Genomic DNA, 22970 nt, shown 5'->3' with positions numbered 1-22970 from the left:
ACCCCAGTGATCCTGGTAATCCCAATAATCCCAGTAATCCTGGTGATCCCAGTAATCCTGCTAATCCCAGTGATCCCAGTAATACCGGTAATCCCAGGGATTTTGGTAATCCCAGTGATCCCAGTAATACCAGTAATCCCAGGGATCTTGGTAATCCCAGTGATCCCAGTAATACCAGTAATCCCAGGGATCTTGGTAATCCCAGTAATCCCAGTGATCCTGGCAATCCCAGTGATCCTGGTAATCCCAGTAATCCCAGGGATCCTGGCAATCCCAGTGATCCTGATAATCCCGGCAATACCAGCAGTCCCAGCAATCCCAGTGCCCCAGTGATCCCAGTAATCCTGGCGATCCCAGTGATCCTGGTGATCTCAGTGACCCCGGTGACCCCGGTAATCCCAGCGATCACAGTGATCCTGGCAATCCCAGTGACCCCGGCAATCCCAGTGATCCCAGTAATCCCAGTGATCCCGGTGATCCCAGTAATCCTGGCAATCCCGGTGATCGCAGCAATGCTGGCGATCCCAGTGATCCTGGCAATCCCAGTGATCCCAGCAATCCCAGTGATCCCGGTGATCCCAGTAATCCTGGCAATCCCGGTGATCGCGGCAATCCTGGTGATCCCAGTGATCCCAGCGATCCCAGTAACCCTGGCGATCCCAGCGATCCCAGTAACCCTGGCGATCCCAGTGATCCCAGTAACCCTGGCGATCCCGGCAATCCCCGCGATCCCGGCGGTCCCGGCTCACCCGGAGCGCCGCGTTTCCAGCAGCGTCAGGAGCACCTGGGTTCCGTTGACGATGCAGGTCTCGCTCTGCTCCCCGTCGAACATGTTGGTGAGGAGCTGCTCCACGCACTCCTGCCTGGGGACACAGGGCTCGCTCACACGGGGCTGGGGCTGCCCCTGCTGCGCCCGCCAGGCACTGAAGGCACAGGGAACATCCCACGCTTCCCACTGCCCTGTGCCACACCAAGGAATGACGGTGGCAGGAACAGGAGGCTGAGGCCAGCCCTGCTCCCCAGCTCACACCATCACCGGGCTGGGAGAGACCTTCAATGTCATCGACTCCAGCCCAGCCCCAACCCCTGAGGCAGCCCCTGGCACCCAGTGCCACATCCAGGCTGGTTAAACACCCCCAGGGATGGAGACTGTACCATCTCCCTGGGCAGCCATTGCAGAACTTTATTCCCCTTGCTGGAAAAGCTTTTTCCTGCTCTCCAACCTGAATTTCCCTTGGCGCAGTTTAAGACTGTGTCCTCTGGTTCTGTCAGTTGTTGTTCCAGTTCCTGCAGCTCCTGTCCCTCACCACATCCCAGCTTTGTCCCTCAGGGACAGCTCCCCAAAGTCCAGCCCTCAGGAAGACCCTTCCCCTTCCCTGCCTTCCCCAGTCCCATGTCCAGCCAAACCCAGCATCCCTGGAGTTCACAGCCCAATCCTGACTATTTTCTAACGTTCCAAAAAGTCTCCTTTCCATGGGTATAAATAAAATATGAGACAAAAATGTAAAAACAGCTGAATGAGGGAGGATTCTTTTAATGAGGAGCATTTAAATACCCTCTGTCAGCAGAACAGGGGAGGCAGAGGCAGGAAAAGGAGGCAATTTTCTGTAATGAACCAAATTCCCTTTATTGCACCCAGTAGTATCTCCTGAACCTGGATTTGGGGTTCATTCCCTGATCCCACCTCCTTCAGGCTGATCATTCATTCCTGACTCAGGAATGATAAAAGTTATCCAAAACCCAAAAGGTCACTGTAATGCTGGGAAAACTGGCCAGGAAGGGTAATGAGCTTTGTGACCTTCAGCAGAAAGGGAAGAGAAGCAAGAGAACCCCTTTGCCCAAAATGGTCCTTTATTTTGAGCAAGAATTCTGGAGATAGCTCCTGGAAGTGCAGGGTCCCACAGCCCTCTCCAAAAGTACAAAGAGAGCCTAAAATTACCAAAAAAGTCTGTAAGTACCATGGGATCCATGGCCATCACCCCTGCCACTGCAGGGAATCACAGCCCTCATTAAAGGTTCTGGGATTCCTCTGAGATCCCTTCAGACCCTGAAGGTGCTGTGAGGTCCCACACAACCCTCCCTTCGCCAGGCTGGAATTCCTTGGGTTTTTGCTTCTCACCCTGGATCAGGTGGGACCTTTGGGCTCCCTGATCCCCTCTCCTGCCTCTGGACAGAGCCCCAACCCCCAGATCACTGAAGAGGCCATTCAGAGCTGCTCCAGCTCCAAAGGAACATGCCTGCTCTCTGCTCCCTGCAGAGCGCTCCAGGAGCCACTCCCAGGGCACCCAGTGCCCCCAGCATGCCCAGTGCCCCCAGTACTCACGATTCCAGTGCTGTGAGAAGTGGATCTGGCTCCGGGACATCCTGGAGCTGAGTGCTCTGGTCTCTGCTCAGCCTGATGATGTCACACAGGGTCTGGGAAGCGTTGGATTGCCTCTGGAAACAGGACAGGAGCAGCCTCAGCACCTGGCCAGGCTGGGAATGCTCTGGCTGGGATCAACCCCACTCCTGCTCCCCCTGGAGTTACTCAGGACTGGACACTCCTGAAGCTGCAGCACCAACAGGCTTTGCACTCAAAGGAGATTGGCCCAAACGTGACCATTCACGAGCTCAGGGGTGAGGATTCCTTTTTCTCTCCTCAATCCTGCTAATCTGCACATCTACAACACAAACATCCCATCCTTCCCCTCACTGCTCAGCTTTCCTGCTTGAGAAAACCCTTCACCATTTAATTCCTGGGATTTAAAAGGCTTTCCAGGAGTGTTTGAGGAATTCGTCCTCTGCTTCTGGCCATCAGAAGCCTCTATGGATCTGCTGTACCTCAACATCTGCTCCAACAAAATCCAATCCATGGGGATGTTCCCAGTTTTCCCCTTGCAGAGGGAAGTTTGCCTGGGATGAGCTGAGGGAACTGGGCTCAGAGAACTGCATTTTCTGGACTTTACAACTGAATTCCTACTTGGGGTTAGAAAGATTTGAAAATGGCATGAAGTGGCTGATTTTAAAGGATCTCCCAGGAACAGCAGGCTCCTCCCTAATCCCAAGGGAAATCCCCACTGTCTGTAGGACTGAGATGAACTGAGGCAGCAGAACAAAGAAATTGGGAGTAAAGTAAGTCAAAAGCAGATGAAACCACTCCAATTCCCCTCATATGGTGCTGAGCAGAAGATGGGACATCCCAAGGCCATCCCCATGGCTCCTCCACAGGTCACCAGGACAAGGCAAACAGAAATCTCCCAGACCTTGCAGGACCCAGCCCCCCAAATCCCAGCCCTGTGCCACTCACATCCTCATCCTGGCTCGAATGGATCAGCTCCACGAGTCTCTGGATAATCCTGGCTTCATTCAGCCACTGCAGGGAAAAGAGCAGCAGAGAAAATCCTCAATGGATGTCCAAGAACTCAGAGCAAGGAGGGCTCTGGGAAGCTCTGCAGGAAGGGGAAGCCCTTCCTTCCATCTCCAATCCCATCCCTAAGGCAGGGACAGGGATGTATTCAGATTTGCATCAGCATGGATGGGGATGGATGTGGATCTGCATCCTGCCATGGAGCTAACATGCAGGGCCCTTCGGAAAACATGGAATGCTCCAGGGACAAACAGCCTCATCTGAGCAGTGGTGGCAGAACCCCACCACGTTCTCCCAGCAGCTCCTGTTCTTCCTGCTGCTCACACCCAGCAATTCCACCTCCTGCCAGATGCTGGAACAGCTGTCACTGCACCTTCACCTTGCTCCACAACTTCCTGTTCTCCATGTAAACTATTCCCTATGCTCCCTTCTGGCCCAGGCAAACCAGGAAGGTCCTCTCCAAAGGCTCCCTGCCACTCCTCCCTGCCAGCCCCACGTGCTCAGCCCCTCATCTCCATCTGTTTCCATTCACATCCCACTCCTGCTCCAGGAAAACTGCTGCACGTGGGACATCCCCCAGACTCATCCCAACAATGCCCAAACTCAGCTGCCTGGGAAATGAGCAAACTTCCATTACAAGGAAAAACATTTCCAGGGATGAGTCTGGAGCCCTCAGCTCCCAGGGAGCCAGGCTGGGAGAGCTGGGGGTGCTCACCTGCACAGGAGAGGGCTCCAGGGAGAGCTGAGAGCCCCTGGCAGGGCCTGCAGAGGGACTGGGGACAAGGCCTGCAGGGACAGCACACAGGGAATGGCTCCCACTGCCAGAGGGCAGCCATGGGTGGCATCTTGGCAATGAGGAATTCCTGCCTGGGCTGGCATTGCCAGAGCAGCTGGGGCTGCCCCTGATCCCTGGCAGTGCCCAAGGCCAGGCTGGGCACTGGGGCTGGAGCAGCCTGGGACAGTGGGAGGTGTTCCTGCCATGGCAGGGGTGGCACTGGAGGGGCATTAGGGTCCTCTCTAACCCCAACCATTCCAGGATTCCTTGACTCTATGATTCTTGAACATGGTAAGGAATTACACGAATTACTGTCCCAATCAATGTCTGAATTTCTGAACACTGGGAAAACACAGTTTTCTTTTCTCCAAGCTCTCCAGCTGAAGAGAGGTTGCTCCATGGAAAAACGAGTGGGAACCCCTTTGCTGCCAGGAGTGACCCAGGCTGCTGCCCTGGAGCCACAATGAGGGACCCCACAGAGTGACCCCAGCCCTGGGAACAGGAGCTGCCTGAGGGGTGGATGTGCTCCTGGGATAAAACACCCACAGACCCCAGCTGTCCCCAGCCAGGCAGGGACAGGGGCTGGCAGGGGAAGGCCCTCACGTTGAGCACGTCCTGGCGCAGCGCCGTGGGCTCCACGCAGCTGATGAGGCGCAGCAGCAGGTCCATCATGGCAGAGGTGTCGATGTGCTTTAGCACCAGGCTCAGGAACTTGTCCTTTTTCCTCAAAAATGAGATCACCTGTGGAAACAGGAACCTGCATCAGCTGCCAGCGGGACACACAGTCCCCTCACAAATCCCCCACAGCTCTCTCACAGCTCCCCCACAAACCCCCCTCAACTCCCTCACAAATCCCCCACAGCTCCCTCACAGATCCCCCTCAACTCCCTCACAACTCCTCCCTCACAGCTCCCACAGCTTCTCCTTTTTGTCTCAACCACCGACCTTGGGCTGGGAACTCTCCAGGGAACAAGGGAGTAATTCTTATTCCAAGGCAACACCAAATCAGATCTTTTCAGGCAGCTTTTCTCCCCTCTGTGTCACAGAAAAACCCAATGCCATGGAAAGTAAGTGAAGCTGGAGGATTTTCCTTTCCTCTCAAGCTCCCTACCAGGCAGCATTTACAACCCCAGTATTTATTGGGATGTGAGTATTCCTGAATCCGTGTTCAGCCCATGCCTCAGCACCCCTTTCACAAGGATGAGCCTGAGGCCTCGTGTATGGATTGGGATGACTCTGATGATCCTCAAAATGCCTTGGCATGAAAAGTGAAGCTTTAGCTGTGCCATGGGGATATCCTGGCTGTGGCAGATCCCAACTCAAAGCCCTGGGAAGAGTCTGTCCACAGCAGCATGTCCCTGCACTGAGGAATTCTGAGACCTTTCAGAGACCCCATTTCACCTCCAACGTTAAACCCAGCTCCAGGAGCACCATGAGCTCACAGCAAGGACACGGCACGGGCAGCGCCAGGGAATTCCCTGGACTGGGACAGACCCATCCCCACCTGTTCTGTTTTCCGTGCAATGAGGTTCCCGATGGTCTTGCTGAAGAAGCTGGCGAGGAGGGGGTTCAGGGGGGGCTCGTGGTCCAGGAAGTCATAGAGGATGTTGAGCAGGGTCTCGTCCCCGCCCAGTTTGTCGTTGATCTGCGGCACGTCCGAGGTCAGCAGCTCGCAGGCCGTGTTGGGGTACCTGCAGTGACACACCAGAGCCAGCACAAGTGAGATGGGAACTGGAGATCTGCCCTCCACAAAGGAACTGAAGGAATTCCTGCCTGGGAGGGTGGGCAGGCCCTGGCACAGGTGCCCAGAGCAGCTGGGGCTGCCCCTGCATCTCTGGCAGTGCCCAAGGCCAGGCTGGACCCTGGGGCTGGAGCAGCCTGGGGCAGTGGGAGGTGTCCCTGCCATGGCAGGGTGGCACTGGAGGGGCTCTGAGGCCCTTCCCACCCAACCCATCCCGTGACTGACTCCCTCTGGTGAGGACACTTTTCCCACAACGGGTTATTAGTGATTTGTGACCACAGGTTTCTACACCAGGATCTTTCCCAATCTCTGCATTCCCTACAAGCCACTGGGACAAGCCACTTCCAGGCCAGCTGGGAGCTCTGACCTTTTCCCTGCACCATTCCCTCCCCCAGCAGCCTCCTGTTCTGCAGTTCCAGCCCTGGAGGTTCCAAAAGCCCCTCAGGCCCTGCTGCTGCTGTTCCAGGCTTGGTGCTGCCCAAGGAGCTGAGGCTGAGGATGTCACTGTCACCACCACAGAGGGACCTTCCAGCCCTTCCATCCCTCACAGCCCCGAAGGAACACCACCGTTCTTTTCTCCTTTTCCTGGGCTCATTCCATGCACAAAACATCCACAATTCCTAAAGATCTGTGTGTGGAGCCTCCCTGGGATACACACCCCATGGACAGGGGAGAAATGGGAGCTCTCCCTGTCCCAGCAGGTTCTGCTCCTGCAGTTCTCACAGCCCGGGTCTGATCCAACCCCTCACCATTCCCGTTCTGGCACCACATCCCAGCCCTGGAGGTTCCCAGGCTGCAGGGACCTCACCTCACCCGAACTCCCCCTCTGACCCCTGCAAGCTGAGCTCCCCTCGGCGCTGGGCTCAGCAGCTCATTGGCAGATCCCAGATTCACACTCTCCTTTCCTGCTCCAGCCTCCTTTCAGGTGTTTCATTCCACAAGTTCTGCTTGGATGGGGATTTACTGGGGACTTTTCCTCTTTGCAATTTCCCCTCTGAACTTTATGAACCTCCATCCCACTGTTCCAGGGACAAAGCCTTTGGATGATCCCCTCTCCATGCATCCCCAGCCCCAGATCCTTCCAAAGCTATCAAGTTTCTCCCTGTTCCACTTCACCAACTTTTATAACCTTTCCTGAAGAGCCAAAGTGGGATTCCATCTGGATTTACACAGAGCCCATTCTTCCTGCTCAGCCTTTATTTATCCCAAAAGCTTCCCTGGTCTCTAATGAACTCAAACCCTCCTTCCCCTCTCCAGGCTTTGGAGATGCTTCTGGGCCTGCTCTGCCTGGGAGTCCAAGAGCTGCCAAGAATATGCTCCATGAACATCAGCCCTCGGTGTTCCAGCCCGAATTTCCTTCTTGAAACCTCTGTCCTTGTGCCCCCCTTCCCTCACTCTTCACCTGTTTGGTAACAGTCAGGGAATTCTGGCATGGCTGGGTGGGAAGGGACCTCAGAGCCCCTGCAGTGCCACCCCTGCCAAGGCAGGGACACCTCCCACTGTCCCAGGCTGCTCCAGCCCCAGTGCCCAGCCTGGCCTTGGGCACTGCAGGGATCAGGGGCAGCCCCAGCTGCTCTGGCAATGCCAGCCCAGGCAGGAATTCCTCATTGCCAAGATGCCACCCATGGCTGCCCTGTGGCAGTGGGAGCCATTCCCTGTGTGCTGTCCCTGCAGGCCTTGTCCCCAGTCCCCCTGCAGGCCCTGCCAGGGGCTCTCAGCTCTCCCTGGATCCTTCTCCTCTCCAGGTGAGGAACCCCAGCTCTCCCAGCCTCTCCTGAGCAGGGGGCTCCAGCCCTGGAAGCAGCTCCAGGACTTGCTCCAGGTCCTTCAGCTGCTGGCCCCAGGGCTGATGCAGCTCTGCAGGTGGGTCCCAAATTCACCCTTCAGAGCAGGATCCTTGCACAGCAGCTACAGGATAATCCAGGTTATTACCCCACACACTCCCGGGCATTCACTCACCTGGGAACAGCCACCCCACACCATTATCAACTCTTACCCAAAACCACACCTGAACGTGGCACTTCTGTGGCTTTCCACCAACCCCAGCCCTGATCCATCCCCACCAGGAAAAACCTGCCCAGTTTCATTTATTTATAGTCAGAGCAGCCTTTTATTTTTATATAAACTTTGTAAGAACTTCACAAAAGCAAACAAACTCCTCAAACCCAAATGTCAATATTTTTGAGTATACATTGGGTTAAAAATACATAAACACAACTCTGGTGAGAACTAAACCCCTGTGAGGAGCTCAGCGTGGTCTGAGCAGAGGCAGGGCCTGCCCACAGCTGTGATCCCTAAAATCAGCAGGATCTGGACATGCAGCACACTGAAAATAACCCAGATTTTATTCATTTTTCAGCTCACTTTGTTCTATGGGATTGGAAACCCATTGAGTTCAGAGATTTCTACCTCTTGTGCTTCCCTTTCCTATAAAAACCTATTCAGGGGGCTTTGGATTTTGAGGGAACAGCAAGTTTCTACACCAGGATCTTTCCCAATCTCTGCATTCCCTACAAGCCACTAGGACAAGCCACTTCCAGGCCAGCTGGGAGCTCTGGATAAGATTTTTTGAGATAAGATTTTTTTTTTTTTTTACATTATTTGAGATTTGATTATTTGAGGCATTACTTGAGCTATGTTTTTTTGGAGACATTACTTGAAATAGGAATTTTTTTGGAGACCAACTCAATGTCAAACCATCAAAACCAAACCAATTCCCTCCAAACCCCAAGAGCTGGAACATCCCCAGCGCTCAAAGCCTCCCCCGAGGAGGCGGCACAACGGAGCCCGGGTGGAATGTGTGTTCTCAGCCCCGGGATCCCTGGCTGGCATGTCCCAGGAGAGCAGGGATCCAATACCTACTTGAATCGGACCTTCTCGTCCATGTCCACGGGGGGCTCGTGGGTGATGAGGGTGACCAGCTGCTCCATGCAGCGCTGCTGGCACAGGAAGTCCAGCAGCCGCCGGTTCTGGGCCTTGCATTCCTGCAGGACGTCATCCTCGTCCATCAGCTCCTCCAGGGTCACATCCTCCTTGTCCAGCAGCTTGTCCACGTGTGACGTTGTGTTCAAATCAAACTTCCAGAACATGGTGATGGGACACGACTGGCTGGGGGCAGGAAAGCACTGGTTACTGCTCCACACCTACTGTGCGTGATCACAGCACTGCTGATGCCAGAGCCCTGAGACCATCGAGTCCCACCATCAACCCCACCCACTGCCACCCCATGGCCTTAGGAGCCATTCCCTGTGTGCTGTCCCTGCAGGCCTTGTCCCCAGTCCCTCTGCAGCCATTACCACAAACAGCAGGCAGTGGCTGTCATTCCCAGGACACAGGGGACACAGCCTGGGCAGTGCCAGTCCTTGCTCCCACGCTATGCACACGCAGCCCCTGGGCTGAGCTGTGTCCCTGTGCCACATTCACAGATGATCCAGCAGCACCATGTGATTCCACACCCAGGATCACAAGGCTGTTTTTAACCTAACCCACATCCCCATTTCCACACACAGAATTCTCTCCGTCCATTCCTTTGGCTTTTTCCAAAAATGTCCCTGTGCCTTTTCCTCTGCTGGTTACACTCTACATACTCTCAGCTACAGGACAGCCTGGACACTGTCCTAAAAACCCACTTTCTCCCCAGGAATGACACTGAGGGGGCTCTGCCTTCCAGTCACCAGAGCAGGGCCTTGCAAAAAGCTGAAGACCCCGATTTTCCCATTAGATTTTAAACCTCTCAGTCCTTTATGGTGCAACTTCCACAGTGAGCCTTCAAGTGAAGCATTCACAGAAGCAGGACACGGAACAGGAGAAAAACTGAGTTTCTTCTACACATCAGGATTTGCCCACCTGGGATCCTGGGGGCAGCTCAGGAGAGCCCTGGAGGGGCTGCAGTGCCCAGGGAATGGGGCTGGGAATGGCCTGGAGCCCCAGCAGGGCTGAGGGAGCTGGGCAGGGGCTAGCCTGGAGCAGAGGAGGCTCAGGGGCCCTTGTGGCTCTGCACAAGTCCCTGCCAGGAGGGCACAGCCCAGGGAACAGGGACAGGAGCAGAGGGAACGGCCTCAGGCTGGGCCAGGGCAGCTCAGGGTGGGCACAGCAGGAATTTCCCCATGGAAAGGGGGCTCAGGCCTTGGCAGGGGCTGCCCAGGGAGCTTTGGGGGGCCCATCCCTGGAGGTGTCCAAGGAATTCCTGGAGGTGGCACTCAGGGCTCTGGGCTGGGGACAGGTGGAGGTCAAGCACAGATTGGACTGGATGGGCTGGGCGGGCTTTTCCAAATCCAGGGATTTTGGGATTCTGGGATTTCAGCACTGAATTTTGGAGTTGGGAGCAGCCATCTGAATGTTCAACCTACGTGACACTGCAGTGACAGCACTGCTGGGCTCGGTGTGTTCCTCACAAACTGTTCTTTGGGTATTTTTAACCATCTCTGCTTGGTTATAAATTCACCGAGGGAGAATCTGGCACCAAAGGCCTTCAGTGAAGGAGGTTTGGGGGCTCAGTCAACTCAAATGCAGAAATATTCCTTCCATTGGTGTGGAATCCACACAGAATTCTCACCTTCCAAACTGACACCCATTGTAATCCTGGCAATGCCACAGCTTTCCTGAACTTTTTATACATCTCCAGGAAAAGCTGCCTGACCTCCCCTGCGAGAGTGGAGAGGGGCTGGGCTGGCATTGCCAGAGCTGCTGGGGCTGCCCCTGATCCCTGGCAGTGCCCAAGGCCAGGCTGGGCACTGGGGCTGGAGCAGCCTGGGACAGTGGAGGTGTCCCTGCCATGGCAGGGGTGGCACTGCAGGGGCTCTGGGGTCCCTTCCCACCCAACCATTCCAGAACTCTCTGATTCCATGGCATCTGCTACTTCTCTCATCTCAGTGCTTAAATTTAGGTCACTCTTGCCACCAGTAAAGCAGAGATGTTTTCCCTTGTTCAAGTGGACACCCACAGCGCTTCCCAGCTGCTGATTTTATTTCTGGAATATTCAATAACAGCAACAGCCACGAGGGCTCCAGGAGGGCAGCTCTGTGTCAGTTCCTGCTGTGGGGCTGGACCTGAGCTGTTCTCCAGGGAGCATCTCCCAGCCCCACAGGGAAATTCCAGTGTCCCCCCAAGCCCTGTGTTTGCCACCAAGGCTCTGCAGGAGCTGCAGGGCTGGGAAGGAGCAGTGAGGCTGCAGCCAAGGAGAGCCCCACAGCAACCCCTGTGGGCACCGGGCTCTGGGACAGCTCATTAACAACAGCAATTACAGATCCTCAGCGTGGGCACTGAGGCTCAGGGGATCCTGGCATGGCTGGCTGGGAAGGGGCCTAAGGGACCCTCCAGTGCCCCCCCTGCCATGGCAGGGACACCTCCACTGTCCCAGGCTGCTCCAGCCCCAGTGCCCAGCCTGGCCCTGGGCACTGCCAGGGATGCAGGGGCAGCCCCAGCTGCTCTGGGCACCCCATGCCAGGGCTGCCCACCCTGCCAGGGAACAATTCCTCATTCCCAATATCCCATCCATCCCTGCCCTCCCCAGCCTGAGGCACCAGGGAAGGTGATTTCTGTAGGTGTGTCTTTGAGCCCCAACTGGATTGAAGCTCCCCTGTCCCAGCACAGCAGCATCAGTTTCCAGCCCATAAATGAATTCCTATTCATGATAAAAAACAGTGTTGGGGTGTTTCAATTTTGGGACAATGCAGGAGATATTTAATCTCCCTGTTCCAACACAGAATTCCAAGACTAACAAACCCTGCCTCCTCAGGGCTGGGAATATTCAATTCCCTGCCAACAGAATTCCTGCTGAGTTTATAGAAAGTTCCAACAAGTAATGCACTTGCTGCTTAAAACCCCAAACAAAGGACCCCTTTTGCCACCTCTGTTCTGTTCAGTTCTTTTTCTTATTCTCCACCTGCTCAGGAGCTAGGGGGAAGACACATATTTTATTTTATTTTGTTATATGTTATTTTATTGTATTTAATTTTGTTTCATTTTACCCCCTCCCCAAAGCCGTGTCCTGGACAGTACCTGCCCCAGAGCTGCTCATCTGCATAAAGGACAAAATCAATGTTTTACACAGAATGTTCTGAGCTCGAGGAGCTCCTGCCTCGGAATTCCAGTGGGGAATTTGTCCTTTAATTATTTATTTTTCATGGATGATCACCCAGGCTCCTGCTGCCGGCAGCTCCAGGAAACCAAGGCTCCCTTTGGGGACTGCAGTGGGAACAGCAGGGGAGCAGGCTGGGGGTGTGGTGTCGGTGACAGGGCCATCCTCAGCTGACTCCAAAGGGACCCTGGGTGTGGTGCTGGGGACAGGGTCAGTGTCAGCTGACTCCAAAGGGACCCTGGGTGTGGTGCTGGGGACAGGGTCACCCTCAGGTGACTCCAAAGGGACACAGGGACACGGTGCTGGGGACAGGGTCAGTGTCAGGTGACTCCAAAGGGGCACAGGGACACGGTGCTGGGGAAAGGGTCACCCTCAGGTGACTTTCCCAGCCCCCCTGATCCCACAGCTCCCGGAGTATCCAGGCCCTGGGTTGCTGTGATCTCTCCCAGGGCTGTTCCCAGCCAGATCTGTGTCACCTGAGCGCCAGCAAACACAGGCACAGAGAAAACATCCACAGCATTTTCCAACCTTTCCAAAGTGCTCTGTGCACTCCAGCACCAGGAAAAGTGAACAGGGAGGGGCAGGAACCCCCCAGGTAATGTGTCCTGGAAATCAGGACAAAATTACCAAGATTTACCGATTTTTTAGGTCCATTTAAGATCATTCCTGCTAAAATAAATCACTGGATGTTTTTTCTAGGTGGGGACACATGGAAGTGCTGAAGGAGGGACATTCCCAAAAAGAGTTTTGGGATCCTCCCGCCATCCCGGTAACACCCAGTACAAAATCCCAAAGCCACCCCAACTCCAGCAGCTCTGGCCCAGCTGAACAGGTCCCAGTTTCATCCAGGGTGGGTTTTAGCCTGGACAGACACAGATTCCTGATGGAAATTTAAACCTTATTCTTTTTTTTTTTTTTTACCAAGTTTTAACACAAAATCTTCCCTATTTCCCCCATAAGAATAATTAATTTTAAGCTTTGCTACACAAAGCAACAAAAAATACCCCAAAACATAGGAAATTCCCTCCAATTCCAGTATGGGAAGCAGTCTGGAGAACACCAGGACCACACATCCAGCCAAGAACTCTCCACCTTTAATTCCAGTTATCCAGTAACAGTTATCCCAGCTCCAGGGAACAAAATCTCACTTCACTGAACCTGCTGAACGTGAACCCCCAAATCAGCTTTTCCAGCAAACTGTTCCACCACTGGAAAATCCACCTGGAAAACACAGATGGACAAGGCCAGGCTGATCAGTGGCTCAGCTGAATTCCCAGAGAAGGGTTGGGCATGGAACTTCCAAACAGCTTTAGAGCAAAACTCCCTCCCTTTGGTGACTCAGCAGCGGGATGAAAGGGAAGAAATGAATCAGCACAAATCAGAAAGAGGAAAAGGCACAGGCAGATCCCAAACCAGTGGATTTGGGAGTGATCCCAGAAGGATCCCTGCTCCCAAGAGGAACAGCAGGGAATCAACATCTGCTTGGGACACAAAAATAATTAGGCTGAGCCTACCAAAGCTGTCACAAGGACCAGGGAGCTCCAAGCCCCATCCAGCCTGGCCTTGGACATTTCCAGGGACCCAGGGGCAGCCACAGCTTCTCTGGGAATTCCATCCCAGCCCTCACCACCGCCCCAGCAGGAATTCCTTCCCAATATCCCACCTAACCATTTCAGTCTGTGCATCTTTAACTCATGCCCTATTTCCATAGGAGAACTTGTTTTCCATCAAATCTCTCCCTCTGGAGCATTAGGGGAGCTTTTCCCAACGGAATTCCCAAGAGGACAATGCCCGAGTCAGCCACTGCACTGCTGGCTCTGGGAAGGATGCACTGCTCCCACAGCTCCAGGGAAGGCCAGGGCAGTGAATCCACAATGGAGGTGCTGCTGCAGAGAGGGCAGCTCCTGCTGTGTGCCTGAGCTGCTCTGCTGGAAAGCTCCCACTCCTCCCTGGGAACTCTGGTGAGACATTCCAGCCCATTCCCTTTTCCTGCCCCACAATGAGGGCACGGTGTGGCACCTCCACAGGGAATTTCCTGCCGCAGCCACAGCAGTGCCCAGGAGAGCAGGGAAAGAGGAGCTCCATGCCCTTCCCAGCCACTATGGACCTGAGCTCAGGTTCTGAGGGACACTTTTTCCCAGCTGAACCTGGTTCTAGGGAGGCTCCTGGCCAGCACACCATGAACCCCGGGATCCCTGGGGCTGGAAAAGCCCTCCCAGCCCACGGAGCCCCAGCTGTGCCCAGTGCCCACCTTATCCCAGAGCCCTGAGTGCCACCTCCAGGAGTTCCTTGGGCACCTCCAGAGACGGGCACTGCAAAGCTCCCTGGGCAGCCCCTGCCAAGGCCTGACCCCTTTCCATGGGGAAAAAGGCAGCCCAGGCTCCAGGATGGCACAGGGACACAGGGACCGAGCCCCTCAGCCCAAACTCCATCCCAGGAACATCCCTGGGACACCACAATTCCCTCTCAGATGACTCAAGGCATTAAATACCAGGATCAATCCCAGGAGCAGCCACCAGAACTGAGCACCCAGCAGGTGCTGGGAATGGCTCCCACTGCCAGAGGGCAGCCATGGATGGCATCTTGGCAATGAGGAATTCCTGCCTGGGCTGGCATTGCCAGAGCAGCTGGGGCTGCCCCTGCATCCCTGGCAGTGCCCAGGGCCAGGTTGGACACTGGGACACCCTGGGACAGTGGGAGGTGTCCCTGCCATGGCAGGGGTGGCACAGGAGGGGCTCTGGGGTCCCTTCCCACCCAACCCATTCCAAGACAAAAGGACATGTAGGGAGATGTTCCTACCTTCGGTAGAAGTTTCCTCAAATGTGAAATCTCCTCCACGGACAGAGAAACATTTGGGTTACAGTTCCTGGAATAGACCCAGCTTCAGGAAATGGTTTTCATCCAGTGTGAATTCCTTTGCAAGATTCCAATCCTGGAAAAGATTTTTAAAAGTTACTAATAAGCAAAGGTACCTGAGGGCCAAAGGCTTTTATTGTTTTCCCTAAATGAACTTTCACAGAACCATTCAGCTCAAAGGAAGATCATAGGGACTGACAGTCCCTGCCAAGGAATCACCAATCAGGGCACTCAGGATCCTCCCAGTTATCCCAGTTCCCCTCCTCTGCAGCACTGGGCAAACATGAACTGCCCAGCCCTGGCAGTGTCCAAGGCCAGGCTGGATGAGGCTCAGAACAACCACAGATAGTGCAAGGGGATCACAGGGGAAGAGCCAAGCCTGGCTCAGCCCATGAGCTCCCCCACAACTCCAAGCTGGGCTTTAACCCATCTCCTGAAATCCAGGAATTCCTGGTGTGCTGTGGGACACACCCAGGCAGAGACCAATCAGCAGCAGGTCCCCACATCAAATGGAAATTAAATGTGATGTGAATATAAATGTATTTCCTCATCATCCAGTAAGTGGTTACTTAACTGCAGGTACAACATTCACCCACACTAAGGGCATTGATCAGAACAAAAACTCTTCAGGGTTTTATTTCTAAACTCTGTCACCCAGAATCTGTGCCCAAAAGTCTGACAGAGTCCCAGATTCAGGGAGGTTGGAAAAGCCCTCCCAGCCCATCCAGTCCCAGCTGTGCCCAATGCCCACCTCGTCCCCAGCCCAGAGCCCCGAGTGCCACCTCCAGGAGTTCCTGGGACACCTCCATGGATGGGCACCCCAAAGCTCCCTGGGCAGCCCCTGCCAAGGCCTGACCCCTTTCCATGGGGAAATTCCTGCTGTGCCCACCCTGAGCTGCCCTGGCCCAGCCTGAGGCCGTTCCCTCTGCTCCTGTCCCTGTTCCCTGGGAGCAGAGCCAGACCCCTGCCATGTACAGGGACACTTCCTCAGCAAAACAAATGCCACGAGTTCCACAAAATTCTGCACAGCTCTGGCTCAAATGGGCACTGATGCTTTGGAGAGCTCAAGGCTGCAAGAGCCATGGAAGAACACAGGGAATTCTCACATTGCACAGAAGAAGCTGGGACAGGGAGCAATGGGGGGGTGGGAAGGGAGAACTTGTCTTAGTCTCAGCTGGCTTTGCATCCCACAACCAAGGAGTTCTGGAATGGTTGGGTGGGAAGGGACCTCAGAGCCCTTCCAGGGCCACCCCAGCCATGGCAGGGACACCTCCCACTGTCCCAGGCTGCTCCAGCCCCAGTGCCCAGCCTGGCCTTGGGCATTGCAGGGATCAGGGGCAGCCCCAGCTGCTCTGGCACCCTGTGCCAGGGCCTGCCCACCCTCCCAGGCAGGAATTTATTCCCAATATCCAACCTGAGCCTCTCTCCATCAGTTCCCTCAGGCACTGCACATGCCTGCAGAGCCAGGACACCAAGGGATCCAGCCTGGCTGACCCCAGCAACCCTGAGCTGTGACACATCCTCATGGAGAGCCTCCAGGGACACCCCAGTCACTGCTGCCACCCCTGTGTCCCTGCCATGGCACCACAGCCAGCACTGCTGCCACCCCTGTGTCCCTGCCACGGCACCACAGCCAGCACTGCTGCCACCCCTGTGTCCCTGCCATGGCACCACAGCCAGCACTGCTGTCACCCCTGTGTCCCTGCCATGGCACCACAGCCAGCACTGCTGCCACCCTCCTGTCCCTGCCATGGCACCACAGCCAGCACTGCTGTCACCCTCCTGTCCCTGCCATGGCACCACAGCCAGCACTGCTGCCACCCCTGTGTCACTGCCATGGCACCACAGCCAGCACTGCTGTCACCCCTGTGTCACTGCCACGGCACCACAGCCAGCACTGCTGCCACCCTCCTGTCCCTGCCATGGCACCACAGCCAGCACTGCTGCCACCCCTGTGTCACTGCCACGGCACCACAGCCAGCACTGCTGCCACCCCTGTGTCCCTGCCATGGCACCACAGCCAGCACTGCTGTCACCCCTGTGTCCCTGCCATGGCACCACAGCCAGCACTGCTGCCACCCTCCTGTCCCTGCCATGGCACCACAGCCAGCACTGCTGTCACCCTCCTGTCCCTGCCATGGCACCACAGCCAGCACTGCTGCCACCCCTGTGTCACTGCCATGGCACCACAGCCAGCACTGCTGTCACCCCTGTGTCCCTGCCACGGCACCACAGCCAGCACTGCTGCCACCCTCCTGTCCCTGCCATGGCACCACAGCCAGCACTGCTGCCACCCCTGTGTCACTGCCATGGCACCTCAGCCAGCACTGCTGCCACCCCTGTGTCCCTGCCATGGCACCACAGCCAGCACTGCTGCCACCCCTGTGTCCCTGCCATGGCACCACAAGCCAGCACTCCATGTCACTGCTGTGTCACCTCAGCCAGCACTCCCTGCCACCATCCTGTGTCACTCTGTGCCACCACAGCCAGCACTCCCTGTCACTGCTCTGTCACCTCAGCCAGGACTCCTGCCACCACCCCATGTCACTGCTGTGTCACCAGGACACATCTGCTGGCCAAGGGACACGCCTGGTGGCAGCAGCAGCTGCTGGCAGTGCTCCCCAGGGCCAAGGGGCTGGCACAGCCGCTGATGATCACAACTGCCTCCATCCAGCCTCACTCCCACAGCACCCAAACCCTGCCGAGGTGCCAGCACCCACAGGGCAGCACAAACGGAGCCGTGTCCCCTCGGGAGGGACACTGGCCAAACACCCACAGAACTCAGCCCAAGTTTGGTGGGAGCAAACCCCAAAGGAGTGCAAGAGGCTGCTGACCTGCAGCTCCTCCCATGAGACAGCAGCTGGTCCAAAATATCCCAAATATACACAAAGAGCTGTGGCTGGCACTGGAAAGACACGGCCCAAATAATATGAACAAATTGAGAAGATCAATCAAGAGTGAAATCCATTTTGTATAAATGAGGGGACCATGGAATGGCTTGGGCGGGACCTTAAAGCACATCCAGTGCCAGCCCTGCCATGGCAGGGACACCTCCCACTGTCCCAGGGTGTCCCAAGCCCCAGTGTCCAGCCTGGCCTGGGCACTGCCAGGGATCGAGGGGCCATAGCTTTAAGGGAGATTCACAGCTCAGCTGCAAGCACATGAATGAAATCAGAGTGTGTTGCAGCTTTTCCACACATCTGTATGACAATATCCAATGAACAGAGCCCACCTTCCCCACCTTGGCCACAGCTTCCATGCCTCAGGACAGATGGCTCCAAGATATTCCACAGGAATATGGAATGGAATCCACTTTCCATGGAATCCACTCAGGCAAGTAAGGAAAGCTCGTTACAGAGCAGCCTAAAACCCACTAAAAACCTCTCCAGTGCCTTTGGAAAAGCATTTACACATTAGCACGTCATGAACAACTGTTCAGTACATCCCAGCTCCCCTCCCAAGCTCTCCTCAGGGAAGTTCCACCTGGAACAGCCCTGCTGGAGGATCTGCAGAGCCCAGGAGGAGCAGACCCGTTGTTCTGTGGCTGTTCCTGTGAGAACGTGTGCCAGGGGCTGTGTGTGTAACACATCCCTGCAGGACACAGGGCTCAGAGCCCACCCCAGAGCCTGCACCAGGATCCCTGATCCAACCAGCAGGGACAGGGATGGGCTCTGGCAGAGCCTGGATCCCTCCCTGTGCCCTCTGCTTAAGGGAGCTGGGAATTCAACACCCAGCACAGGGATGGAAGCACACAACTGTCCTTGGACTCATGGAGTATCCTGAGCTGGAGGGGATCCACAGGGATCACCTGCACACACCCCTCAGATCCTTCCCTGGGAGCCCTGTCCAAATGCTCCTGGAGCTCTGGCAGCCTCGGGGCCAGCACCATGCCCTGCTCAGTGCCCAGCACCCTCTGGGGAACAACCTGAGACCCCACCTGCCAGGGGCTCCTCCTGCTCTGTGCCTGCTGCTCCAGGGCAGCCAGGAGAAGGGATGCACAGGGGCTGCAGTGCCCATTACCCAGGCAGAAGGGATGCACAGGGGCTGCAGTGCCCATTACCCAGGCAGAAGGGATGCACAGGGGCTGCAGTGCCCATTAACCAGGGAGAAGGGATGCACAGGGGCTGCAGTGCCCAGTACCCAGGCAGAAGGGATGCACAGGGGCTGCAGTGCCCAGTACCCAGGCAGAAGGGATGCACAGGGGCTGCAGTGCCCAGTACCCAGGCAGAAGGGATGCACAGGGGCTGCAGTGCCCATTAACCAGGGAGAAGGGATGCACAGGGGCTGCAGTGCCCATTACCCAGGCAGAAGGGATGCACAGAGTCTGGAACACCCCTTCCCCAGGCAGAAGGGATGCACAGGGGCTGCAGTGCCCATTAACCAGGGAGAAGGGATGCACAGGGGCTGCAGTGCCCATTAACCAGGCAGAAGGGATGCACAGGGCCTGCAGTGCCCATTACCCAGGCAGAAGGGATGCACAGGGGCTGCAGTGCCCCTTCCCCAAGGCAAATCCATACCCACCATTGCTCTGACCCAACTACAAGGAAAAGGTTCTCTGCCTGCAAAAGGAACTGGAAAAGGATGAGGAGAATCAGGAATTCCTCAATAAAAACAATCAAAAGGTCCATTTAACTCTTAAACATGAGCCTCACAAGAGGAACAGAATTCCTGCCCTTCCCATTCATCCCATGGCACATCCCAGGAGGCAGCAGTGGGATGGGAGCATTTGGAAAAGGACAGACACATATAAAATCCAGCTATTTTTAACAAAATTTAAAGTCTTCCCACTGCCTCAGTTACTTTATCATGGTTGATCAGAACTATCAGCCCAGATGAGCTAAATTCAACCTTTTATATAAGTTAGAACTTCCCTCAAGATTTCACTGATAAAGGAAGAGTTTGAGCTGTTGGAACTAAGGAAAAGCAGCACTTCCCAGGGTACCTGCACTGGTGACAGAACAGAACAAGCACAAATTATTCCCTAATCAATGTCCACTCACATGAATTTTGGGATTTATTCACCCTCTTCCTACCTGCTTTAAGAGCAGCCCCAACAAAATCCCAGGATCACTGAGGTTGAGAAAGCCCTCCCAGCCCATCCAGTCCAAACTGTGCCCAATCCCCCACCTTGTCCCCAGCCCAGAGCCCTGAGTGCCACCTCCAGGAATTTCCCGGACACCTCCAGGGATGGGCACCCCAAACCTCCCTGGGCAGCCCCTTCCATAGCTAAATATACTCAAAGGAAAAAATAATCCTAGCCTAAAACAGTTGGGACTTTCCAGCTTCTCTCCAGCAGATGTGAGTGATGCAAAGACTGGGAAAAATGGTCCAGAGGTTTTCCCATTTTTGGAGTTTTATACCATCAACACCTGCACTGATTTTCTGAACTTGGGGGTTTATGACACCTGCAGCTCTTCCCTAATCCTCCTTGTCTCTGCCAGGAATCGAGGCATTAAAGGCTGGAAGAGCTGTAAAACCATCCAGGCACCGCCCCAATGCTCAGCCAGAATGACCAAGTGACCACAAACACCAACTGACCAGGATGGTCACTCCAGATAGTCCTGGTCAGCTCTAACCCACCAACTCCTGCAGCCCATCCCTGACTGCACACAGCCATGGGGTCACTGGGATGGGCTCTGCTCTGTGCTGCCTCCTCATTTCCAGCAAATAAATAAATAAATAAATAAATAAACAAACATATACATACATACAGATCCTTCCATCAACTCTTCTGAACCTCAACCCCAATACAGGAATTGAAATATTCCCAGAGGCACTGGTTCTAACAGTAAATAAACAACAGCTGAGACAAACTGCTGGCCAGAGTCCAGAGAGCATGGAGTGCTCCGGGGCTGGAGCCAGGCTGGGAGAGCTGCAGGTGCTCACCTGGACAAGAGAAGGCCCCAGGGAGAGCTCAGAGCCCTTCCACAGCCTAAAGGGGCTCCAGGAGAGGGAGAGGGGACAAGGCCTGCAGGCACAGGACACGGGGGTGCCCATGGCAGAGACACCTCCCACTGTGCCAGGCTGCTCCAGCCCCAGCCTGGCCTTGGGCACTGCCAGGGATCAGGGGCAGCCCCAGCTGCTCTGGCAAGGCCAGCCCAGGCAGGAATTGCTCATTGCCAAGATGCCACCCATGGCTGCCCTCTGGCAGTTTCCTGGAGTTCCCATTCCATCCCCGTGGAGGAGCAGCCAGCCCACCCCTCTCTGCCCAAACGCTGCCAGCTGCTCCCAGCCCCAGCTCATCCCTAAATCCACTCCTGGCAAACATCATTTCAACTCTTCCTTCATCACCTCAGGGTCAGAGCAACAGCAAATTTCTTTTCCTCTGCATGTGGACATTTGGAAAACGATATGCAAATCATGAGATCCCTGCAATGATCCGGGTAACTGGAGAAGCCACCAAGACCAGTTACTATTTTAAACTCTTGGCCAAGCTCTGGGAATCTTCCACAGGAGCTGATCCAGCACACAACCAGCACCTTGTGCTGCCAGAGCCTGCTCCAAATCTTTTCAAATCTCCGTGGAGCTGTGCCAGGGCAGGGATAGCATGGACATCAGGACAGGCTCTATTCCAGAGGGTGCTGGGCACTGCCCAGGCTCCCCAGGGAACGGGCACAGCCCCAGAGCTCCAGGAGCGTTTGCACAGCCCTGCCAGGGATGCACAGGCTGGGACTGTTGGGGCATCTGTGCAGGGCCAGGAGCTGGATCTGTGATCCCTGGGGGTCCCCTCCTGCTCTGGAGACTCCCTGACTCTGTGATCCCAGGTACACCACAGGATGGACGTGCAGCTGCTGTGGCTTCCCAGTCAGTCACCCCAACCACAGCAGGTCCTTCCCCAAGGTCAGGCAGCCCTGGAAGAGGAAACACAGCCCAGGACTTCCCAGTGCAGTTCCTGACGGCAATGAACTGCCCACACCTGCAAGCAGAGGCACAGTTGTTGCTGTTGTTATTGTCGTTATGGTTATCCCTGCCCAGGGCTCCCTGGGAAGAAGCTGGAGGCTGCAGAGCATCAGCTGCAGGAGATGGAGGGTGCCCAGGGGTCCCAGTGCTGCCTGGTGACTGCCAGGGCAGGGACAGGTCACTCCAGCCCTCTGCCACCTCCTGCCACACTGCTCTGCCTCCCTGCCCAGCTGGAAGCCAGCCCCGCTCCATCCCCAGAGCTGTCAGGCACTCCCAGGAAAGCAGGCGAGGAGCGGTGCCAGGCTCATACATCACACCCCACTGCCACCTCACAACTATTTACACTCGCCAGTATTTTTATCCCCAAGAAATTGGATCATTTGGGTTATCAACATTTCTTGACTGCACAATTTCACTTCCCTAAAAAGGACCCAAATTTTCTTGAGAGAGAAGCAAACACTGTCCAGAATTCAGAGCACCCTGTAAATGTCTCAGGTCAGCCCTGATGGGGGCTGCAGGCACATCCCAGAGTCCTCCTCCTGTGAGTGCTGGACAAGGGAGACAAGAAGTCACCATCCTGCAGGAATTCAGCAGGAATTTCCCATGGAAAGGGGTCAGGCCTTGGCAGGGGCTGCCCAGGGAGCTTTGGAGTGCCCATCCCTGGAGGTGTCCAAGGAGTTCCTGGAGGTGGCACTCAGGGCTCTGGGCACAGCTGGGACTCAGGGATCCCAAAGGGCTTTTCCAGCCTCATATTTCTGGGATTCAGTCTGCCAGGAGAAGAGAATCATGAGCTACTCAGTGATTCCAGAGCTCTCTCAACTCCTTAGGCTCCCACCTCAGACTCCTGAGCAACACAGTCTGTCTCTGCTTCCAAGATGGAACAATTCCCATATTCATCTTTAACACAGCAAAGACTGAATCCAAGACCTTTGTGGATTTCTCTTCAGAGGAATGGTGGAGGCACCAAGGATGGTGATAAACTCAAAGGAGGAAAGGAAATGCTTCCTACACAAACGCTGGAGCTAAGGCCAGGCTGGATGGGGCTGGAGCAGCCTGGGACAGTGGAGGTGTCCCTGCCATGGCAGGGGTGGCACTGCAGTGGCTTTGGGGTCCCTTCCCACCCACGGCAGTCTGGGATTCCACAATTCCATTAACCCAGCCCCTCTGCTCTCTAATCACACCATGCCAGGAGCCCATCCCATGCCAGCCATGAGGAACAGCCAAGGGACAGGACCTGTGCAAGGCTCTCCCTCAGGGGCAGCTCTGGGACACC

General features: G+C 55.4%; 1 protein-coding gene across 2 annotated transcripts in view; it reads right to left on the bottom strand.

The window, feature by feature from the left end:
* PPP6R2 (protein phosphatase 6 regulatory subunit 2) overlaps positions 1–22970 on the bottom strand; it is a 57667-nt gene that overhangs the window by 21507 nt on the left and 13190 nt on the right. The window contains exons 2-8 of one of the 2 annotated variants that reach the window (XM_058022571.1): positions 14741–14873; positions 8725–8970; positions 5626–5812; positions 4725–4862; positions 3287–3352; positions 2324–2436; positions 750–863 (exon numbers count right to left, since the gene is read on the bottom strand). In XM_058022571.1, the coding sequence (XP_057878554.1) occupies positions 750–863; positions 2324–2436; positions 3287–3352; positions 4725–4862; positions 5626–5812; positions 8725–8951 (845 nt within the window). In that variant the 5' untranslated portion in view covers positions 8952–8970; positions 14741–14873. The remainder of the gene's footprint in view (positions 1–749; positions 864–2323; positions 2437–3286; positions 3353–4724; positions 4863–5625; positions 5813–8724; positions 8971–14740; positions 14874–22970) is intronic. The other variant, XM_058022572.1, reaches the window with a different exon arrangement.

Source organism: Melospiza georgiana, chromosome 4 (genome assembly GCF_028018845.1).
Source record: "Melospiza georgiana isolate bMelGeo1 chromosome 4, bMelGeo1.pri, whole genome shotgun sequence".
Lineage (NCBI taxonomy): Eukaryota > Metazoa > Chordata > Aves > Passeriformes > Passerellidae > Melospiza > Melospiza georgiana.
This window is presented reverse-complemented; position numbering and strand designations above follow the sequence as displayed.